Here is a 19,831-nt window from a genome sequence, read left to right on the forward strand (position 1 = left end):
TCACCAAGATTTGAACCCGGGTGCAGCATATTAAGAGGCGCATAGTGTTGCCAGTTGAGCTAAGCCTCAGCTGCATACTATAATATTGTTTAAAGGTCACCAATGACCAAATATGGGCTTCTCATGCTTCAGCAATCCTTTTGTCAAACTGGCCCAGGCCCACGGAAAATGCTAAAATGAGCAGACCCAGTAATACGAAGGGTATATATGTGACACTTCTGAATTGTGACTGAGCATTCAACAAGAAAACAATCTGACCAAATAATAATGATACAAAAACAAAAATAAAAGGGAAAAATGAGTTGACTCACAATTCAATTCGTTGACACAGAATAATCAAGTGAGAGAACAAAGCCAAAGTGGAACCAATATTAATATTAACAAGGACTGACTGCCTACAATTACAAACCAATAAAACCAAATTCCAAGGAGTGGCTATAACAAATACAGGATCACATAGATGCTCAAAGAACTTCAGAATTAGACATGAAGAATGTCTGTCTGTCTGTCAGTCAGTCAGTATGATACAAATGTTCAAGAGGACTCGTGTCTTCGATGGATTGATCCCTTTAGAAGGCAATGCCGCAGTCGTCTACTCAGAGCCTCCAGCTTCTCGAACCTGTCACCCTTCCCCTTTTTGTCAGCTGTCTCGCCTTTCTTCTTTTTCTTCTTCTTGATCTTGTTCTTGTTCTTCTTGAGCTTCTTTTCATCTTCTTTTGCCTCTGAACACTTCTCTTTCATGCTTCTCAAAGGTGTTGCAAATACATCCAATGTATTCTGAAATTGTTAACATCAATGATATCATTACAATATTCCAAGTCTCCAACTCTACAAATAAGCATGAGAAGCAACAAAAATAGACCACATTGATATAAACTAACATGCAAATTAGAATCTCACTTCACTTCCACATCATTTTCAATATTACCCTTTAGTTTAATCAACAAAACCAAGAGTATGAAGAGAAACATATAAATGTCTGTGTGCATGCACATGTGCACATGGCGATATGCAATATACATATACCTGAGGGAGGTTATCAGCCCTTAAATCTGCACAAGATTCTTCATCACTGCCTCCTAAAGAAGAACATCTGCCCCAACTTTCTCTGTTTGAGCTTGTACATGAGAAACAATCTTCAGTTTGATCATTTACCTTATCCTGTAAAATCATGAAGTACATGAGCCAAAACTGATCAAAATATCATCATACCCATAATTATGATCTTTGCATCATAAAACTAAGTCCTACATGGAGAGCTTTTAAAAAACATGAATAAACATATGCCATTTCAGGACTAAATCCCCATTTTAGTCCCTGAGATTCACGCGATTACTCATTTTGGTCCTCGAAATTCAAAATTACCTATACTGGTCCTCCAGATTCAAGTTTGGGCACCAATATGGTCCCTCGACTCTTTCCGGTGATGATTAGGCAAATGGAGTGCTGAGATGACACCCTTCCTGTCACGTTGGACGCTGTAAGGGCTAGTTGATGTGGCGAGGGTTGTATTTGTATCCAATTTAGTCCCCCCTTGTTAAAACTTTGTCATTATAACTCAGATAAATAATAAGATAATTAGGGTTTGAGGGACTAAATTGGATACAAATACAACTCTCGCCACGTCAGCTAGCCGTTGCAACATCCAGCGTGGTAGGGAGGGTGTCATCTTGCACTTCGTTTGCCTTATCATCGCCGAAAATAGTCGAGGGACCACATTGGTGCCCGAACTTGAATCTGGAGGACCAATATAGGTAATTTTGAATTTCGGGGACCAAAATGAATAATCGCGTGAATCTCAGGGACCAAAATGGGGATTTAGTCGCCATTTCAGGCCATGTTAGCGAGAGAAGGGGGAGGGAAGAGACTGAGTAATTTCTTAATTTCATACGGTACTTGATAAGATCACCTGTACATCATTTGTAGGCTCATTGTTGTCATGCACAATTTCTTCTGTAAACACGGATTCCTAAAGTACAAGAAACGAATGAATTCAACAATACAAAATGTTTGGAAGGAAATAGCATGGATAGAAGGTTAAGGCAGATACCAGATCAGCAGATGGTGCAACTTCCGATAGAAGTTCAGTAACTGATTTTGTAGTTGAAATTGTTGGAAGAGCAGAAGATGAGCTTGCAGCATCAGCAGTTGCAGATCGAAGACTAGAGAGTATCTCATATATTAGGTTCTAGCATCAAAACAAGAGCAAAGTTAGTTTTTTGTTTTCTCACTTAATGTAGTTGAATGACTAAATCATACTACTGTATAAATAAAACCACATAAGATCCTAAAAGCTAATTACCTCATTCACGCCAGAACCAAGTTTCAAATCCCCCAAATCATAATATTTCTCAAGCTTATCAGCTCTAGAAACTTGAGGAGGGTGGAGGACATTATAGAAGAAAATAGAAACCGAATCATAAAAGAACTGTGGCCTAGAAGAGTTGTGGTCACCATCAAATTTTATGATATTTTTATCACCCTGCAAATCCATAAACAAAGTTAGCTATTTTGGCTATTAAGGGCAAGGAAATGAATAGGCTTCCAAGAAGCCTCATGATCAAAATGAAATAAATTAGTACCGCATAGGATTCAGATATAAGATCAGAATGGTGGGGCTGAATGAATTTGTCATCACTCCCATGTCCAAATAAAACAGGAATGAATGTCTTCCGTGCAACCTGTAGGCTTTAAAGCATTAATTTGAGATAAAAATGGAAAAAAAAACTTTCTAACAATTTGTTTAGACAGAAAAAATTATTATTCTCAGATATCATGGCAAAAAAACCATTATCAGTTTTGTTCCATAAAAAATTATATGATCTCAAAATATGGCTGTTCAATGTTATGAAAGAAAATTGCATAATTAATACATACCAGCAAACAATTCAGATCCATAATATCAAACTTTGCCTTCTTCTCAATAACCCGCCGCATGTATTGCACAGCCATTTTAACCTAAATGCAGGGCAAATGCAACACTATAATCAAAGTAGATAATTCAAGTTAACAGGCTTTAGCTCCATTGCTCAATGAATTTAGCAAATGAATGAAAACAAAACAACATTAAGGGGCAGAAAAGCAATAAAAGCACTGCAAGTATATTTCATTTTAAGCAGTGTCTGTTTGTTCTTAAACTTGTCACAGCTAAGGTTTGTGTCTATACAAATTTGTGGTGTTCTAGTCGTGACTGTTTGTTTCCATTTCTAATATAGAAAAGAATTAATTAATGACTACCAACTTCCATCTTTAGTTTCCAAATAAAAAAGAACCTCAGTAAAAATACCCTATTAAAAGAAAAAACTTAAACTTTATGTTTCAGTCCTAAGATTCCAATTCCCTTTTTGTTCCATTTTAACAAAAAAAAAGTAATAAAAGTAAATTCATAAATCATATATAAATTTCACAATGCTTCCTGCTTATGTGAATCAGTAGTATCAATCTGTAAAAGTCAAGTGTCCAAGTGCAGATATCATAGGTCCTAGAAATTAAAACCACTGTCTATGAAAAACAAGGAGCATATGTGGATGCAGTTATAACAATGCAGCTGGTTTATATCACTACATGGCTGTTCCAGAAAAAGAGAGAGTACCGTGAACTTGGGAAGCCGAATTTTGTAGACATCTACAAGCTCCATCATCAAATCATACAAGTTTGAAAAGGCACTATCCAATACCATTCCAGCAATAGAAGGGTCTTCAGCTCCATAAAGAAGGCTACAAGTCAGGAAAGTGAATTAATACAGGAGTGGCTCATCACTCTATGTATCTATGGGAAGCATAGCATCTGGAATTTAAGTCTTAGGCATAGAGCCATTATGTGATTTACAAAACTTCTAAATATATTGTGTCATCAAAGCTTTAGATCATGTATTCAAAAGGGAACAAATTATGAGTTCTTTTTCCCAATTATATTTTTCCACTTTATCAAACAATAACAAAAAGATTCTTCTCTATAGGAAGCCCTTGATTTTGTCCAGAGGAAAGGGAGCAAGAGAGTATTTACACCATCCATAACAGAAACTTAAGTCATGAAATTATATTAGAATAAAATGTCAAAATCACCCACTGATGATGCTTAATTTCTTTCTTTTGGGATGGGGGGTTTACGCTTAGCAGACAATAAAGTATTAAAGCAGCACAAACTCTTATAATGATCAATAACAATAAAAAAGTTTAGTGAAATATGCAATACCTAGTAACAGCACCCATTGATCGTCCCCAGAGACCTATACGTGATATTTGTTTGTTGCTTCTCAAATATGACACCACCATCTTGAGATCATCTTTCTACAACACAAAAGATGGGAAGAATAAAATAACTTGATAATTTTCTTGTGCATAAGAAGTCATGTCATAGTAATTCATAAAAGATGTTGCATGCAGAAACCAAAGTTAGAATTTGGAGCTAACTAAGCAAGTCAATATGTATAAAGTACAAAGATTGAAAGAGGCAACATACTTCATGCCAACCAAGGCTAACATAGTTTCCATCAGATAAGCCAGATCCTGAGAAGTCAAGAGTAAAAACAGTAATATTTGATGGAAGAAGAATTACAGCAGCTTCGTTGGCGTCTGCCCTACATCCACTGCATCATTGTACAAATGCACACATATGAAAATAGATAAGAATTGAATGGATATTAGATTTTGGAGACCAACATATTGAAATATATGTTTTATGATTGCACAATGGCAGTGCCCATTAAAAATAAATATTATATACCTGTTCCCGTGGCAATATATTACACAAGGCAGAGAAGTATCTTCAGGGAAAGGAGAAGGAAGATAATGACTACATTGTAAAGTATGGCCTCTCGCATTCTTGAGCTGCAGATTAGAAAAAATAAATCAACACATAAACACATAATCTACAGGCACATAAAGAAATGGTATCATGATGTAACTTCTATAATCTATATATAGAAAAATAAATAAATTAATAAATCAAGTCCATACTTGCCTCCAAATCCTGCCTTTGGTATGTTCTTCCAGCAAGGGAGAATTCCTTGTCCCATAGGTACTGCTCTGGATTATACTCCGCCCTGTACATGTGACAAAGTAAATGCATTGAAGCAGCAACTCAATTGGCTAGCAAAAAGCAATAACAAGTTGAGGAATGGATGCTTCATACAAAGGCATTTAGTACTTTATCTACATTAACTGAACATGTAAAAACAATTTAAGAAAAAAAAACTATGGTGAAACTTGTATAAGATATTTCTTTGGATGTGATTGAGACAACACATAATATGTAGAGAGGTTAACAAGGATAGTAACAGCAAATAATAGATACGGACAAATATGTTAAGTCAAGTCAAGAGAAACTTGCAAATATTAATGGTGTGATTAACAAAATAAGGGTCCTCCTTTGAGGAGAAAGAGCCCCCAAATCATATACTCAGCATAAACATTCTCTGTCCCCAGAAGCCATATCAACACTAAACAGCACCTACTAACTTGAACAGTACCATTGTGCCAAAGCCACAGCAGCCAGTGAATCATAGATTAATACCTGGGAGGCCGAATCACGAAATTGATGAACTGCTCAATCATCTTGTTTCTACTTCTACATGTACCTCAGAGCAACTCCGCCTCATGAGATTACAACTACAGCGGAGTCTCTGAGAAGCTCAAAGTCAATTCTCTGCCACCAACGCCATCTTCAAACTGCAACTTAATCTCAAATCTCCCAAATATATCTTCCTTGTGAATTAGAATTCCACCATGCCCAAGTCCTTGAGAAACAACACCAACTTGCCACTCAGAAAAAAGAAATCATTTTGCATTACGAAACAAACAGTGCAAAACCCATTACTAATTCTGGCACTAGTTCCTGAAAATTTTCAATTTTAGAAAGAGGATGGTCGTGTCCCAAGTATACAAGAGCACTCTCCAGATCCAAACGCCCTTAAAATCATACAAAAACTGCATCTCAAGAAAACCAGAGAAAAGACATAGTAAACAGAAATTTTCTCCCCATTTTCACCCCCATACCAACCTAACCCACAAGAAAGCTATGTTCGAACCCCCTCTTCTACATTTACAATGATAGAAGTAAGCAACTTTATCAACTTCCAAAAAAATATTGAGCGAGTGGGCACACGTCAATTGCACAAACAAAAGAGAAACAAGAAAGAGAAAACTCAAAATGTGTTAGAAAATTGTAAAAAGTTGAAAAAGAGAAAAATGTGGGGTAAGAGAGAAGAGACGCGAATTCCTAGTCAGATCCCACATCCCAAAATGCCACATTGACGCTCTTCCCACTGATTTCCCGAAGAAGAGAGTGAATAACCTTGAAAAAAGGAAAGAGAAGGTGGAAAAGGAAACAACTTTACCGGAATGAAAAGTTGGGTTGTGACCTGAGCTGAGCTGAGCTGAGATTCCAGTACCACCCAAAAGCAAATGCTAGTCCTAAGAAGAGTAATGAAGCTCAACAAGGGAACCGAATAAGTTGAAGAGAAGATTCTCCCCACTGCTAAGATTGTAGTGATGAATTGAACGGAGGAGAAGAAGATGAAGATGAAGATGAAGATTAAGCTGTGAAGGATGGACTTTTTTCTGAGTTGTTGTTGCCTGTCAAACATTTTTTAAACAATTTTTGAGATTCCTGCTTCCTTTTATTACCGTAAGTTTTTGCTAACTCGCTCTTTAAGAGTGAAAAATAAAAACTTTATTCCATAAAAAGTTTAATTTTTTATACTATTGGAAAGGCTACTCACAAATTTCCATTTGGAACTCGAGGTGACATGGACGAATTATTCCACCCTTTAAATTTTAATTATTATTTTAATTAATATATAAAATAATGATAACTAAACAAATAACAATTCACGTCAAATAACTAAAAAGTATAAACACCAAAAAATTGAAGTTAAAACTTGTTTTATATCATGAAATTCTACGTCTACGGTCTACATCAGAAAGTATTTCGATTCAAAAGGTTACCTTTCCAATATTAAACAGTTTAAAAACCAGAAAAAGAAAAAAAAAATTCTTAATTAGAGTGAAATTGTGATGACAAAGTCAAAGTCAAAGTCAAACTCAGAAGAAAGACATAGAACTCAAATGCTCAATGCAGTTTACGTTACATGGATAATCTTGAGTCAACAACACAACAACAAGGTCTCTCTTTCTTCTCTCTGACGCAACATTATTATTCTCTTCTATTCTTTTTTTTACTTTACTTTTTTCATTTCCCCATCTTCAAATCCTTTCTTTATATTAAGCTTTTTGAGTCTCTGTGGTTTGATTTTGGGACTGGTATTTGTGTATTCAGTTCGTTGTGATTTAGGAATCCTAAAATTTAGAAAATTCTCTGTTTCACTAACTGGCTTACACGAGTGTTTGGAAATTGAGAATTTCCCTAATCGAAAATGTATATCTCACATTCTTTGCTAATTTTCTCTAACTACATGTTGAATTGCTTTTAATTCTAAGTAGATTATCTTTATTCCCCCATAAATATATAGGTACTTAGGTAAAGGTCAACTCATTACTTTGCCACACTTTTTCCTCGTACTATTTCAAATTTTCAACAGTTTTGTTATTCTTTACTTAAAAAATTAAACTTATTAGTATCTTCAGGAGCAAGGTTAGTGGGTTTAATGCTTATTTTCAGCAGCAGGGGGATGATGTAGTATGAACTGGGAGAAGTAGAAGATGATATTTATTTCGGCAGCAGAGTGATGGGGGATTCATTTGAGCCTTTTTTGCTGTCGAACTTTTACTCTTCCTGTGTCATAATGCTTTAATTTAGTATTATTTCTATCTTTGTTGTCAAATGTGTAGTTTATCTGCTTGTTCTTAGGATGACACTTTCAATGAAATAACCAACATTTACTAAAATGTTACCTTTAATATAAGAGTGTGTTTGGTTTACATTTTTATTTTTTGTTTTTGTATTCAGTATTTTTTTATTTTTTGAATTTTGTGAAAAAAAAATAAAAGTAGGAGATGAAAATAAAAAATAAAATTTTATTATTTTTACTGTTTTGATTTTTTTTTTCACAAATTTTAAAAAATAAAAAATATTAAAAATAAAAACAGAAAATAAAAAACGCAAACTAAACACAGTATAATATTTTCTCCTACTTGCTCTTCATTGGAGTGAAGCTGTGAATTCTCTATTGTAGAAAAATTGGATAACAAACACCACTGTTGTAGAAACTAAAAAAGGTGATAGAAAAATATACGAAAAGAATTAAAAATTGTGTTTTAGTATGTTGTATAATTCATCGATACAACCATACAAGAAAGTTATTGATACACATATTTTCATTAATAATCTTAACTCTACTAATTATTCACTAACACTAACAACTTTTTAATAATTCTACTAATCTTATACCTAATTTATTAACTATATTCTAATATTCCTTTCAAACTTAAGTAAAAACTAAGGATATCATTTTGAGTTTGTATACTCATCTATTACTCATAACTTCCTGATCAAAAGAAAGATCAACCAAGTCTTAAGTATGTGCTTTTATCTAATACTTGAATTTCTTTCTACATTATTTATTGTCAATTTGGATGTGTGCAGACTTTTTTATATGATGATCAAGAAGAGATGGAGGTGAATTTCTTACCCTAGTACTACGAGTGGACAGAGGAGGAAGTTCCACATGAGCAAGATCATCGTTCAAGCTTGGATCATAGTTCTTGTATTATCATCATTAGGAAAAAGATCAACGAAAGTATTTGTAAAGAAAGATGAATGGGTAGGAAAAATAGAGTGAAAGGAAGAGAAACTCAAAAATACATGATGTTTTCATAATACAATATAACGAGATATGCAAATTCGTTGAGAAATAGGATCCCAACAACGATAACCTTTTATGTTCAGTGTCATAACCAAGAAAACAACATAGGTGAGCCCGAGGTTCAAGTTTATTTATGTTCATTGGGCTAGAGGAGAACAAAACAGACACAACCAAATACTCTAAACGAACTATAGTTTGGAGAAGTATTATAGAGGTGCTAAAAAAATTATGTTACCTAAAACAGAGGAAAAAAAAGCGATTGATAATATGGATATATAACAGTGAGAACAGCTTCACCCCAAACACGTTTAGAACAATAAGAGGAAAGAAGCATTGCACGAACAGAGTCAAGAATATGACAATGTTTATATTCCTCTCTACCATTTTGTTGAGACGTTCCAAGACAAGAGAATTTAGACAAGGTGCCGTGTTCAGCAAGGAAGTTCAAAAGTTTGGAGTCACGGTACTCCATTGCATTATCACGTCAAAAAATTTTAATGATTTTGGAAAATTGTGTTTTAATCATAGTAGCAAAATTGATGTAAGTCTGAAGCAATTCATATCTATTGGACATTAAGTAAATTCAAGTAAAATGTGAATAATTATCAATAAATATAATAAAATATCGAGTCCCCGCATAGAAACTGTGGGAGCAGGCTGCCAAACATTAGAGTGCATAAGATCAAAAAAAGAATAAGCAAGAGATAAACTATTATGAAAAGATAAAGCTAATTATTTTGTAATTTGATAAAAAATGCAATTAAAAGGCTAATTATTGACTAATCCTAATACTCCCTTAGACACGAAAGGATGCAATTTTCCTAATGAACTGTAAGCAAGACGATGATGCCATAAGTAAAGTGTGGATGGTAAAAAAAAACACAGAAGTTTGTAGTAGAGGGAACATGAAGTTTTCTAAGTTCAAGCAGTCTACCGATCTTACATGCAGTCCTGATAATTTGTCCCGTCCAAGGATCATGCACACGATAACTAAAAATAGAAAAATTAACATCAAAATCAAGTTCAATTAATTGACATATAGAAATAAGATTGAAATTCAATTTAGGAATAAAATAAGTACTATCAAGTAGGTGAAGGTCAGACTGTGAGACAGATTCTTTATGATTCACATACATAAGAGATCCATCAGTAGTGTAGATAAATAGAATAGTAGTAGTAGTAGTAGTAGTAGACAAAGAGGAGAAAGCATAATAGATATGTGGCACGTGATTGAAACAACTAGAATCAAAGTACCATTTAGAGTAACCTAGAGGAGTGCATAGAGCAGCAGAAGTATTACTAGATGATGAAAAAAATTGTTTAAGAAAAACTCAATATCAAATGAAAAAAAAAACAAAAGATGGACTATCAAAAGTAGATGAGGTAGATATATCAGCGACAACCGCTATAGTGACAAGCATCGACTTAGGAGCATTAGAGTAAAGATGATACTTGTTTTGATCTAGACAAGGTGGACGAGTAGGACAAGTAGTTATCAAGTGACCCAGTTATTTGCAGCAGTGAATAGAGAATGGAACAGTTGGAGGTAATATGACCTTGTTGCTTGTATTTACAACATTTAATTGAGGGACAATCTAGTATAAGGTGACTAGAACGATTACAATTTCGACAAAATTGCCCTTTTTGTTGGTAACTACAAAGATAGCATCAGTTTTGTATCGAGTCAACTCTAGACATGTTTTTTCAGACTTAAGATGAGAGAGAACATTTTCAAGACTAGACAAAGGATTTTGATGAAGAAGAGAAGCTCTGGTTGGCTCATAATCACCCATAACTGTCACGAGAAACTGAATTAGACATGTCTGATTGCGATAATCCTCATAGGTTTTAACATAATAACATCTTTAAGAATAAGTTCACAAGAGGTCAATTGATCCCAAATACATTCAATCTGTCCTAGAAAATTATAAACAACCTGACCACATTCTTACTTAAGATTGTAAAGTTCTTTAAACAATTGATATTGATGTGAAAGATAAAAAATGGTGTAGCATTTTGGCCAAATGATTCCATACCTCTTTAGCAATTTCAAAATACCCAAAATAAAGGTGGATGCTAGGTGTTGATATATTGCAAAAATAGGTAATAATTTGGTAATTCTTATTATTCCAGTCTTCCAATTTCTCGACAAAGGCTTTGTCAACATCAATCGGTTTAGAGAAAGCTTTTTTGGAATTTTTAGTTGCTTCTTTAGATTTTTCAGGCTCACTTTTACTTAGCTTGGACACACAATATCACCAGCCACATAATACCATAATTAACGGCCTTTCAAAAATGATCTCATAGCTTCAACCCAATTATTATAATTGGAGCCATTAAGAATAATAGTTGGCTGAAGGATATCTAATTTCTCCATGAAAAAAGTTAACTATTCCTCAAGTAATTTAAAAATAATAAATATCGGAGTAGAATTTAGAAAAACAAAGGTCGAAAATGAAAATATCACATAGAAAAATCTTAGGAAATAGTTTCATTGGGTGCCACGTCAACATGCTTTTGATACGTGGCAGCACACGACTGGACGTGAAAAACACGTCAGCAAGTATAGTCAAGGTGGGCCAAAGTTAAACCAGGTCGGGCGAAAAGTGGGGGTCATAGCACGAGTCAACATGAGCAGGTCTTAGAATGGACGCAAGTCAGCAAATCTTGGCCGTTAATTTTGAGGTTTCAATTGAATGCTCTGGATTGAATCTGGAAAATCTGGAAAGCTTATGAAGTGATGGAAGCACTCGACCTTTAGGCAGCATTGGCGGTGCATGGAGGCTCCAACGACGGTAGTTTTTCATTCGCTATACTTGCAACAGAGAGACGAACACAATGGCTTAATGACGATTGCTCAAAAATGTTGGAAAGACGACCAAAAATGAGTGAGAAAACTAACGGTAGTTTTTCATTCGTTGTGCATGTGTTTGATAGATTTTTTTGGGGATCTTTGGTGTATCTTTTAGCCTCAACATAGAATCACTTTTCGTTGGTGTCTGGGATTGCACTTATGGAAGTTTTCTTTGGTATAATAGACTGTTAAAAAGGTAAGAGAGAGTAGTATAGAAAGGATTTATGTGTATTCAAGTTGTATATGGAATTATACAATATAAAAAGATATTTATAAGTGTTTGTTAAGAGAATCGAAATAATAAAGACGTAATATCTTATAATAATATTTAGATATGTTAAATAATTCTAATGAAAGCTAATTGATCCTAATATATTTTAACATCACCCATCAACTTGAGTTTGAAACTTATTTAAAACAACGAAATAAAGAGAAAAAAATGAATAAACTGATAGAACGGGTGCAGACAGAACTGCCAGAAGAAAGAGCAGAGGGAACTGTGGGAAGGAAGCACATAAGAAATTGCCGAAAGGAAGCGCAGACGGAACTGCCACGAGGAAGAGCAAACGAAACTGCCACGAGGAAAGCGTAGACAGAACTGCCAGAAGGAAGCTCAGACAAAACTGCCGAAAAGGAACGCAGACGAAACTGCCGCAAAAGTGGCTAATTGCTGAAAAATTACTGAAAAGATGGCGAACTGCCGGAAAGCTGCTGAAAAAGTGACAGTGCGAAGAGATGACAAATTATCGGAAGGTGACGAAAAACATATAATTTCTTCATAAGAATACGTAAGTAGTGAATGAGCTAATCAGTGATGTGAGAAGGCATCAAAACATTGATGAAAGAGAAGAAAAAAAAATGACACGAAAAAAAAGTATGAAAAATACGGTAATTTCACTAAAAAAAACAATCTATCTTCCTCAAGGAGGATATGGCTCTGATACCATGTTAAAAAAGTAAGAGAGAATAGTAGAAAAAGGAGTTGTGCAATATAAAAAGATATTTACAAGTGCTAAGAGAATCAAAATAATAAAAACGTAATATCCTATAATAAATATTCAGATATCCTATAATAAATATTCAGATAGAACTTATTATTCTTATAACAAATATATATATAGGTAAAAACTCAGGTGAAGTCGACTTTACGTGAAGTTGATACCTGAAAACCGTTAGATAAAAATTTAGTCAAATCAGTCAAATCATCTAACGGCTCTCAGATATCAACTTCACGTGAAGCCGATTGCACCTGAGTTTTTACCTTATTTTTAATCTGCGTCTAATCAAATATAGTTGAAATGGAACCAGGGAACGAGCAAGGAAAAATAGCCGTTGCCCTTGTGTATACGAGGCCGTTGCCCTTGTGTATACGAGGCTTCCTTCTGACTGATCTATTTTCAAATCACCCTCCAATCTCCCCCACCGACCACCACCACCTTGTCTAAACATATTATTTTACCATTTGAGCTTTATCAACTTTAACAAGGCTAGTATTTAATTAATGATATGCGTTAAACCCTATATCCAACACGTCGTGTTCTTTGGTTAATTCTTAACAATTAGAACGCTACAGCCTACATGTAGCATGTCATGTTTCTTGTAATCAATTAAGGCACGGATCCCAAACATCACATTTTTGTAACAATTTTTAAAATTTTTCATTTCTGTAATCAATTTTTTCCCCTTAATCACCACCATGTGTAATTCATCTCTTTCTTTTTTATTGTGTTCTTTGTCAATAATTAAAGAGTGTTACATCAACTTTTGCTTGTTTTAATTTTAATTAATACACTGATATTATCAAATTTTGATCACTAAAGTTTAATTAACATTTGCAATAATGTATGACACGATAGAAAAAAAAATCGAATGGGGAGTGAAGAACTCGACATCCCCTTTGTCAAGTTCCAGGGTGTTTGTGAATAACACGACATGCATTAGCTCGTTTTCTATTCAATCCAATTTTTAAATGGCAAACCTAATTTCAGATCACACATTTTATGAAAATCAGATTTATTTTTCTATTATTGATGACAATTTCTTCATATTCGCATTCATCTTATTTATTTCAATTTATTCCTCAAATTTATGACTTTCCCTTATTTAACTAGTTTCCTCCTTATTTTGGAAATCGGAAGGAAGGAACGTCTGTGAATGCATGCATGCATGCATGTTCGTTGTATATAATATTTTTATCCTAAACTGCAAAATAATAACGTAAAAAAAAAAGATGTAATATTCAACATATAAAGATCAGATACTAATGTTCCACTAACTTGCTGCATTGAAGTCATGATGAGTTAAGCATGCGTGTGTGGTTAGATTGTGTTTATGAAATCCAAGCTTCACGACAGATCAGATCAGAGACATACGATCATTAGCTTCCAACCTAACAGGACAAACCCTACAACTTCCTATGATCCTTCACTGAGCTGTGACAATCAAATCCTATCGATCAAGCTCTCTACAGATTGCATGATTCAACATCAAATACCATTGACCATGTCCGTGTAGTTCCCTTAAGTTTCACGGAGAATAATGTTCTTGCTGGGGATCATGGAATCCCGCACTTCTAGAAGCCAGAAGCTCAACTACTTCTGTTGACCACGAACAAAGTTAACATGCAATGCATCATATCATATGTTTAATTCATTCGAGAAGTTGTAAGATAATAACCAAATAAATCATGGTGAGTCACATTAATGGAGGTCAAACCTACCTTCTTCTTCATCATCTTCGTTTTGACTTGTAAAGAATGGGGTGAGGTAGTTCTTATCTAATGCTTTAAAAGATGCAGCACTACACAGATAAGAAAAGCAGAGAGCAGTAGTCAGAAGTAGAAAAGTCATGAAAAAGAGCAGTTACTTGAACTCATTTTTTGTCATTAAGATTCAGAACTCATATAATACCTGTTTAATTCTCGAAGCTTCAACTTGATTTTGCTCCCTGGTGATAATTCTTCCTTCTGAGGAGAAACATAGCTGCCATTGCTTTCCTCAAACTTGTGTAACAAACGAAAAATATTAGTTAAGATAATTGCTATTGTCCTTTACTAGGAAAACACATTAAATCCAAAACAACCATGTATAAACGGACACATACAATTTGTAAGGATTCAACACCACATTAAAAGCTTCCTTTCCACATGCATATCAAACACTTAGGCTATATCACGCAAGGAACAACACTGATGATTAAAGACAGCAAAAGAGGCTCATCTTGAAAAGCTTACCTTTGTGATCTCAACTGAAGGCAAAGGGCTCTCCTTGCTATTAATTTCACCACCTACAACTTCTAAAGCTTCCAGCATGGTACCTGTTGAACCACCAATCAGCAATACCTAAAAGAAAGTAAACAAGTTTATGTCAAGCAAGCATCTTACTCAACCTCTTTTTTAGTTTATTTATTATTTTTGTGCAATGTTTAGCTTATTGGATGACAACCATAAATATGCATACCGTCAACATGACAATTGCTGTAGTTGCAGTGAATATGGTCTGCCCATGTCCTTCAGGAAGATCATGAACTGATTGTAGAGCAAGGGCAAAGGCCATTGCTCCTCGAAGTCCTGTTTGTTTTCATGAAGTGAAAAACCTAAGTGATCTGGCAAAGAATTAAAGATCACACCAAAAGCAGCGGCCAACCAAACTTCCCCAATATAGTCAATGGTTTACACTCTTACCACTATACCATAGTGCTTTCTGGTGCTTTGGTGGTATCTTTTGCTGTTGAGGTCTGACTAAGTTGATCAGATATGCGCAACAAAAGACATTGGCCGCCCTGTATAAAGCCAAAAAAAAAAAAAAGAATAGTAAACAGTTTTAGGGAGAAATGTAAAACCAAAGCATCAAAGTGTCTGAATTCATGCAATTCATTGTGTTGTAACCAAACTAAAAAAGCAGAAATGTACTAATGTCTCTGTTATTTTATGAATTCATGCAAATCATTTTGTTGTAACCAAACTAGCTCAAAAAGCAGAAATGTACTAATGTCTCTGTTATTAGTAGCTTATGATGATAGCAACTGGAGCTCAAATACCTTGCAATTCCAATGGATATCTGAAATACCCAACAAGAAAGTTAAGGAAGAAGACCGAAAGGAACTTAAAATAAATAGGCTAATAGAAATCAATGGCAATTCAAATTAAAAGATAACATCCAAGGATCAAGTAAAAGGATACAACTGAGAAGCAAATAAATCCAACATGTGACCAGCTATGTTTCTCCATGGCAATATCAATCCCCATGTATATAAATCTGTAGATCATATGAAAAAATGGTTTATCAGTTGGAGGAAATATCAAACTCCAAGAAGTATAATTCTACTAACAAATCCTACTTACACAAATGTCTCTGCTAATGATGATATTAACTCGAAGAAAGAAGAGACAAATCTCTGAGAACTTCTAGACAAGTTTGAATACGTGTAGTGCTTCATGACCTAAAAAAAGCAGAGACATTGACAGAAATGCAATAAAACACAGATATAAACTTCAATCAAAGCATAATAAGCACTTACCATTCCCGTGAACAATATTGATACAATACCAGACAAGCCAAGACCTTCTGCAAGCATGTACCTAAGAAATGAAATAGCTTGTAAAAGAACTTTTTCTAGGCTTCTATGACAATGTAATAAAGAAATAAGCCGGAGATTACTTACGAGAAATATGGGAAAAGTACAAAAAGACAGCTCTCCAAGTTCTGAAGGCTAGATAAAACCGAAAACTTCCTAATCAGTATTTTCCATAGATATGATGCGAACTATCCAATCTTGAGCCGAAGAAAAATGAATTCATAAAATACTTACCTGTCAATACTCAATCCTGCATACTTAAATAGGTTCTGAGAGTTAAGGTTCCTCAATCTATTTTGACTTCTAAGTATCTAAAGAAGGTGCCGTCTCTGGTGGCCCTTTATGTTCAGTGACTATGCTGGCTATAAGCCAGAGACCAATCAAAAAGTGACAGGTAAAAGATGGAATTGCAGCTGACCAAGGATTTGACTTGGTTAAAGACAGGGTAAATTTTCTAATGAAACACGGTAAATGAGTTAGGGAAGAGTTAATTACCAGCTGATTCTTTTTTTTTTTGGACAATATCCGGACTGGGCAGCCCAACCCGAACCAGATTTGGATCCATGACCTGTTTCCTACCCAAACCCACATTGGCAACTCTCTTCTTCTTCAACTTTCTTCATCTTCCTCCTCAAGGTTCCATCACGCTGCCGCCCTGCATGGAGTTCCGCGCTGCCACCTGTCCTTGTACGAAGCTCTTCCACGACGTCGCCCGTCCCTAGCCGCTGCTGTGCTGCTGCAAGATCGGATGAATTGGCACACGTTTCTCACCTGTTGTGGTCTTTCCATGGCCGTCCAGAGCTAACTCCAAGACATATCCGTTGTTTTAATATTATATATTTTCGGAATAAACTAATATGTTAGAAGGTCTAAAATCCACACTGAACTCAAAAAATTAAAGCCCAAACAAACCCAACATATTATCCTTTTCAATCTCTTCCTCCCAACTAAGGAGAGGATCACCACCAAAGTGCCCTGCATCCTCCTCCTCAAGTCTTAGCCAAATCCAGAACCGTATTGTTTCATCCCTTCAGGGAACTGTTCAGCACAGACTCTCAAACTACAACCGTACGTTAACTCCTTTTCGTTTCTCAGATCTAGAGATCAGAGTCATAGTAACCTCATTCAAAGTGAAGTTCGAAGATAGAGAGTTGTTGATTTGTTAGAGAAGGATGAGACTTTATGATAAGACCCATTGCTAGCGGAAGTTAGATTAAATTTCTAGTACTCTATAACAACTGAATTTGGTGGATTGCTTCTTTGGCTTGGAGTTTGACTTGCCCAAAAAAAAAAAGGCTATCCAAGATGAAGGTGGCAATGCAGATCGGTGGCAGTAGCCACGAAAGAATTGGCTATGGAAGGCGACAAAGGGACAACTATAATAACCTTTTTAACCTTTGGTCATTCATAAATTTTTAAATTGTTTTTAGTAAAAATATTTTAGTTACCTGTCTTGCATTAGTGATGATGATTAATTTTATAACTACAAACCTATTCATCTTTATAATATAACAAGTGTCATTTTATTATTGGCAGGTCAATACCTAGCCATCCTTAGCCACCACTAACCAAGGCACGAGAGACATCACCTCTAAAGAATCATGCTGCACATATATTGGACAAGTATAGACTTTATTTAAAAGGATATTAAAGCAGATATGAATCCAACTACACCACCTGCAAAGCGAACAAACAGCTTAAGAAAGGTGAAAAGATATTAGATATCAGATCACAGTAAGTTCACCCTCTTTCTCAATCATCATCTTTCAAGAAGATTTGGTATACAATAAAAGTGATATGAAACAACACCAAACCATAATACAAGGTAATAGAACAACCTTAACTATTGCATGAAGGCTACGTTAGGTGAAATTTGTAAAACTTACCAGCAGACATCGACCCAACAAAAGTCTCCAAGAACCTAACAACCACCATGAATAAGTTCTGTCCAGATGGATGAGTTTTAACCAGTGACATTGTTCTGAAAAGTAAGTGTTCTAGTTGGAGGGAAGTCTTATGATACTTGGGTTTACTTTGAAAAGAGCATAATATACTTTAGAGGTCAAGATACTTAGATACATACCTGTACAATGAAATAGCCATCTGCCAATTGCCGAAAGGAGATGACGAAAGAAAAGAAGAAAAAGATCAGTTAGTAAGTAGCAAGACCCAAACTTAAATCACAGATAACCAATTACTTTCTTAAAATAAAGATTATGGTAATAATAAGAAAAATTTATGAAACGACCATACAGCATCATTCAGAACAGACTCTCCAAAAACCAGGGCATACAAATTGACATCAGTGCCAAGCTCCTACAAACAAGGCAGCATGAAAAAGCAAACTGAAATGGATGCTACATATTTAGTGTGGATAAATACAATAATAATGTTGAGTCACTGATGTGGAAGAGTGGAGAATAACCTGAAATATGGAGAGAACGGTAACTGGATCAGTTGCAGAGATAAGAGCACCAAACATTAGGCACTCAACGAAAGGTAGTCCGTACACGAGGTGTATAAATCCACCAAGGAAACTGCATGCATTGCATATTATGATCAGAAAATTAAAGCATTATTGATGTATTTAATATTGATCATCATAACTCGTAATAATGTACCGTGTAAAAGAAAGAAAAACTTACACAAGGACACCAGTTACAACAGAAGCTAGACAGGTACCGAATATAGCAAAGGTGATAATGGCTCCAAAATTAGAGAAGAAAGGTTGCTGTGGAGTCCATTACAATGCAATGCTGGGAATTAATAGCTTAACAAAAAAAGAAGAAGAGAGAGAAATAGAATAACATAAAAAAGAACAGAAGTGTAAGAAAGGAGGAGCTTACGGGTGCGAGGCTGAAACCAGACTGAGTAAATTGAAGGAGGGTGAAGGAAACCACACAAAGAAATTGAGAGAATGAATGAAATTAAGATAAACAAAAAGAAAATAAAAAAAGGATATAATATTATGGGAGGGAGCAAGAAGAGGAAGAAGAATTCCTCGTGGAAATTGAACCAGGCTCTGATGCTGGTCTGAGTGTGGGAGATGTTGGCGAGGACGCCGACAAGCAGGCCGATGAGGAGGGAGGCGCTGGCCTCCGGAACCACGTAAATCTTCTTGCGGCGGAGGACATGGCCAAGCACGAAGGCCAGCACCAGCATCATGATCTGCAGCAGAATTCCCAGCCCTGCCGCCTGCTCCGCTTTGCTCGCAACCGTCTCCGTGACCACATCCGCCGCTCTTGCCGGTGATATATCGACATCCTCAATCACCATTCGCATATCCGCTCACGCTCGCTATTCTATACATTCGGTTAGAGTGAGAATCAGAATATGGTCATTATTTGTGCAGGAAGCCAGGAATATGGTTGGGCAGTGGGGCCCATTTGTGTTTCGGTTACTGACGTGGCACTTGAAGCAGCACCATTCTGTCCTCTTAGTTTTCCCTTTTTCAGTTTCGTCCACTTTCTCAATCATCATAAAGCTGCCTATCTCTAGCTACCTAGCTACCTTATTGTCACAAAAGTGCACTTATGACTTTTATCTCTTTTTTCATCTTTATAAAAAATTCAATAAAAAATAATGTCTTGTAGTTAATTGGCTAATTTATTCAGTAATTGAGACTTAGCATGTATTAT

At 35.3% G+C, this 19,831-nt stretch overlaps 2 protein-coding genes across 3 annotated transcripts; both read right to left on the reverse strand.

Moving 5' to 3' along the window:
• Positions 1–189: 189 nt before the first annotated feature.
• LOC130971822 (uncharacterized) lies at positions 190–6,572 on the reverse strand. 2 transcript variants are annotated; one of them, XM_057897135.1, is made up of 14 exons: positions 6,338–6,572; positions 5,515–5,737; positions 4,963–5,044; positions 4,726–4,829; positions 4,462–4,588; positions 4,195–4,289; positions 3,593–3,716; positions 2,878–2,958; positions 2,583–2,681; positions 2,303–2,482; positions 2,051–2,188; positions 1,910–1,969; positions 1,027–1,161; positions 190–777 (listed from the first exon to the last, which is right to left on the reverse strand). In XM_057897135.1, the coding sequence occupies exons 2-14, from the start codon at positions 5,553–5,555 to the stop codon at positions 535–537; spliced, it is 1,509 nt and encodes a 502-aa protein (XP_057753118.1). In that variant the 5' UTR covers positions 5,556–5,737; positions 6,338–6,572; the 3' UTR covers positions 190–534. The 2 variants fall into 2 exon arrangements, with proteins under 2 accessions (XP_057753118.1, XP_057753119.1); XM_057897136.1 differs by lacking the exon at positions 6,338–6,572 and having other exon boundaries at positions 5,515–5,974.
• A 6,826-nt stretch (positions 6,573–13,398) lies between these two features.
• LOC130934336 (sodium/hydrogen exchanger 6-like) lies at positions 13,399–19,469 on the reverse strand. Its single transcript, XM_057863917.1, has 20 exons — positions 19,156–19,469; positions 19,040–19,064; positions 18,839–18,924; positions 18,619–18,730; positions 18,447–18,509; positions 18,277–18,296; positions 18,080–18,174; positions 17,842–17,870; positions 16,428–16,459; positions 16,281–16,328; positions 16,137–16,197; positions 15,961–16,058; positions 15,799–15,874; positions 15,657–15,676; positions 15,301–15,398; positions 15,077–15,186; positions 14,866–14,958; positions 14,528–14,619; positions 14,338–14,417; positions 13,399–14,215 (listed from the first exon to the last, which is right to left on the reverse strand). Exons 1-20 carry the CDS (start codon positions 19,467–19,469, stop codon positions 14,145–14,147), a joined length of 1,623 nt encoding a protein of 540 aa, XP_057719900.1. The 3' UTR covers positions 13,399–14,144.
• Positions 19,470–19,831: the final 362 nt, after the last annotated feature.

The sequence above is a fragment of the Arachis stenosperma genome, chromosome 1 (genome assembly GCF_014773155.1).
Source record: "Arachis stenosperma cultivar V10309 chromosome 1, arast.V10309.gnm1.PFL2, whole genome shotgun sequence".
Taxonomy (NCBI): Eukaryota; Viridiplantae; Streptophyta; class Magnoliopsida; order Fabales; family Fabaceae; genus Arachis; species Arachis stenosperma.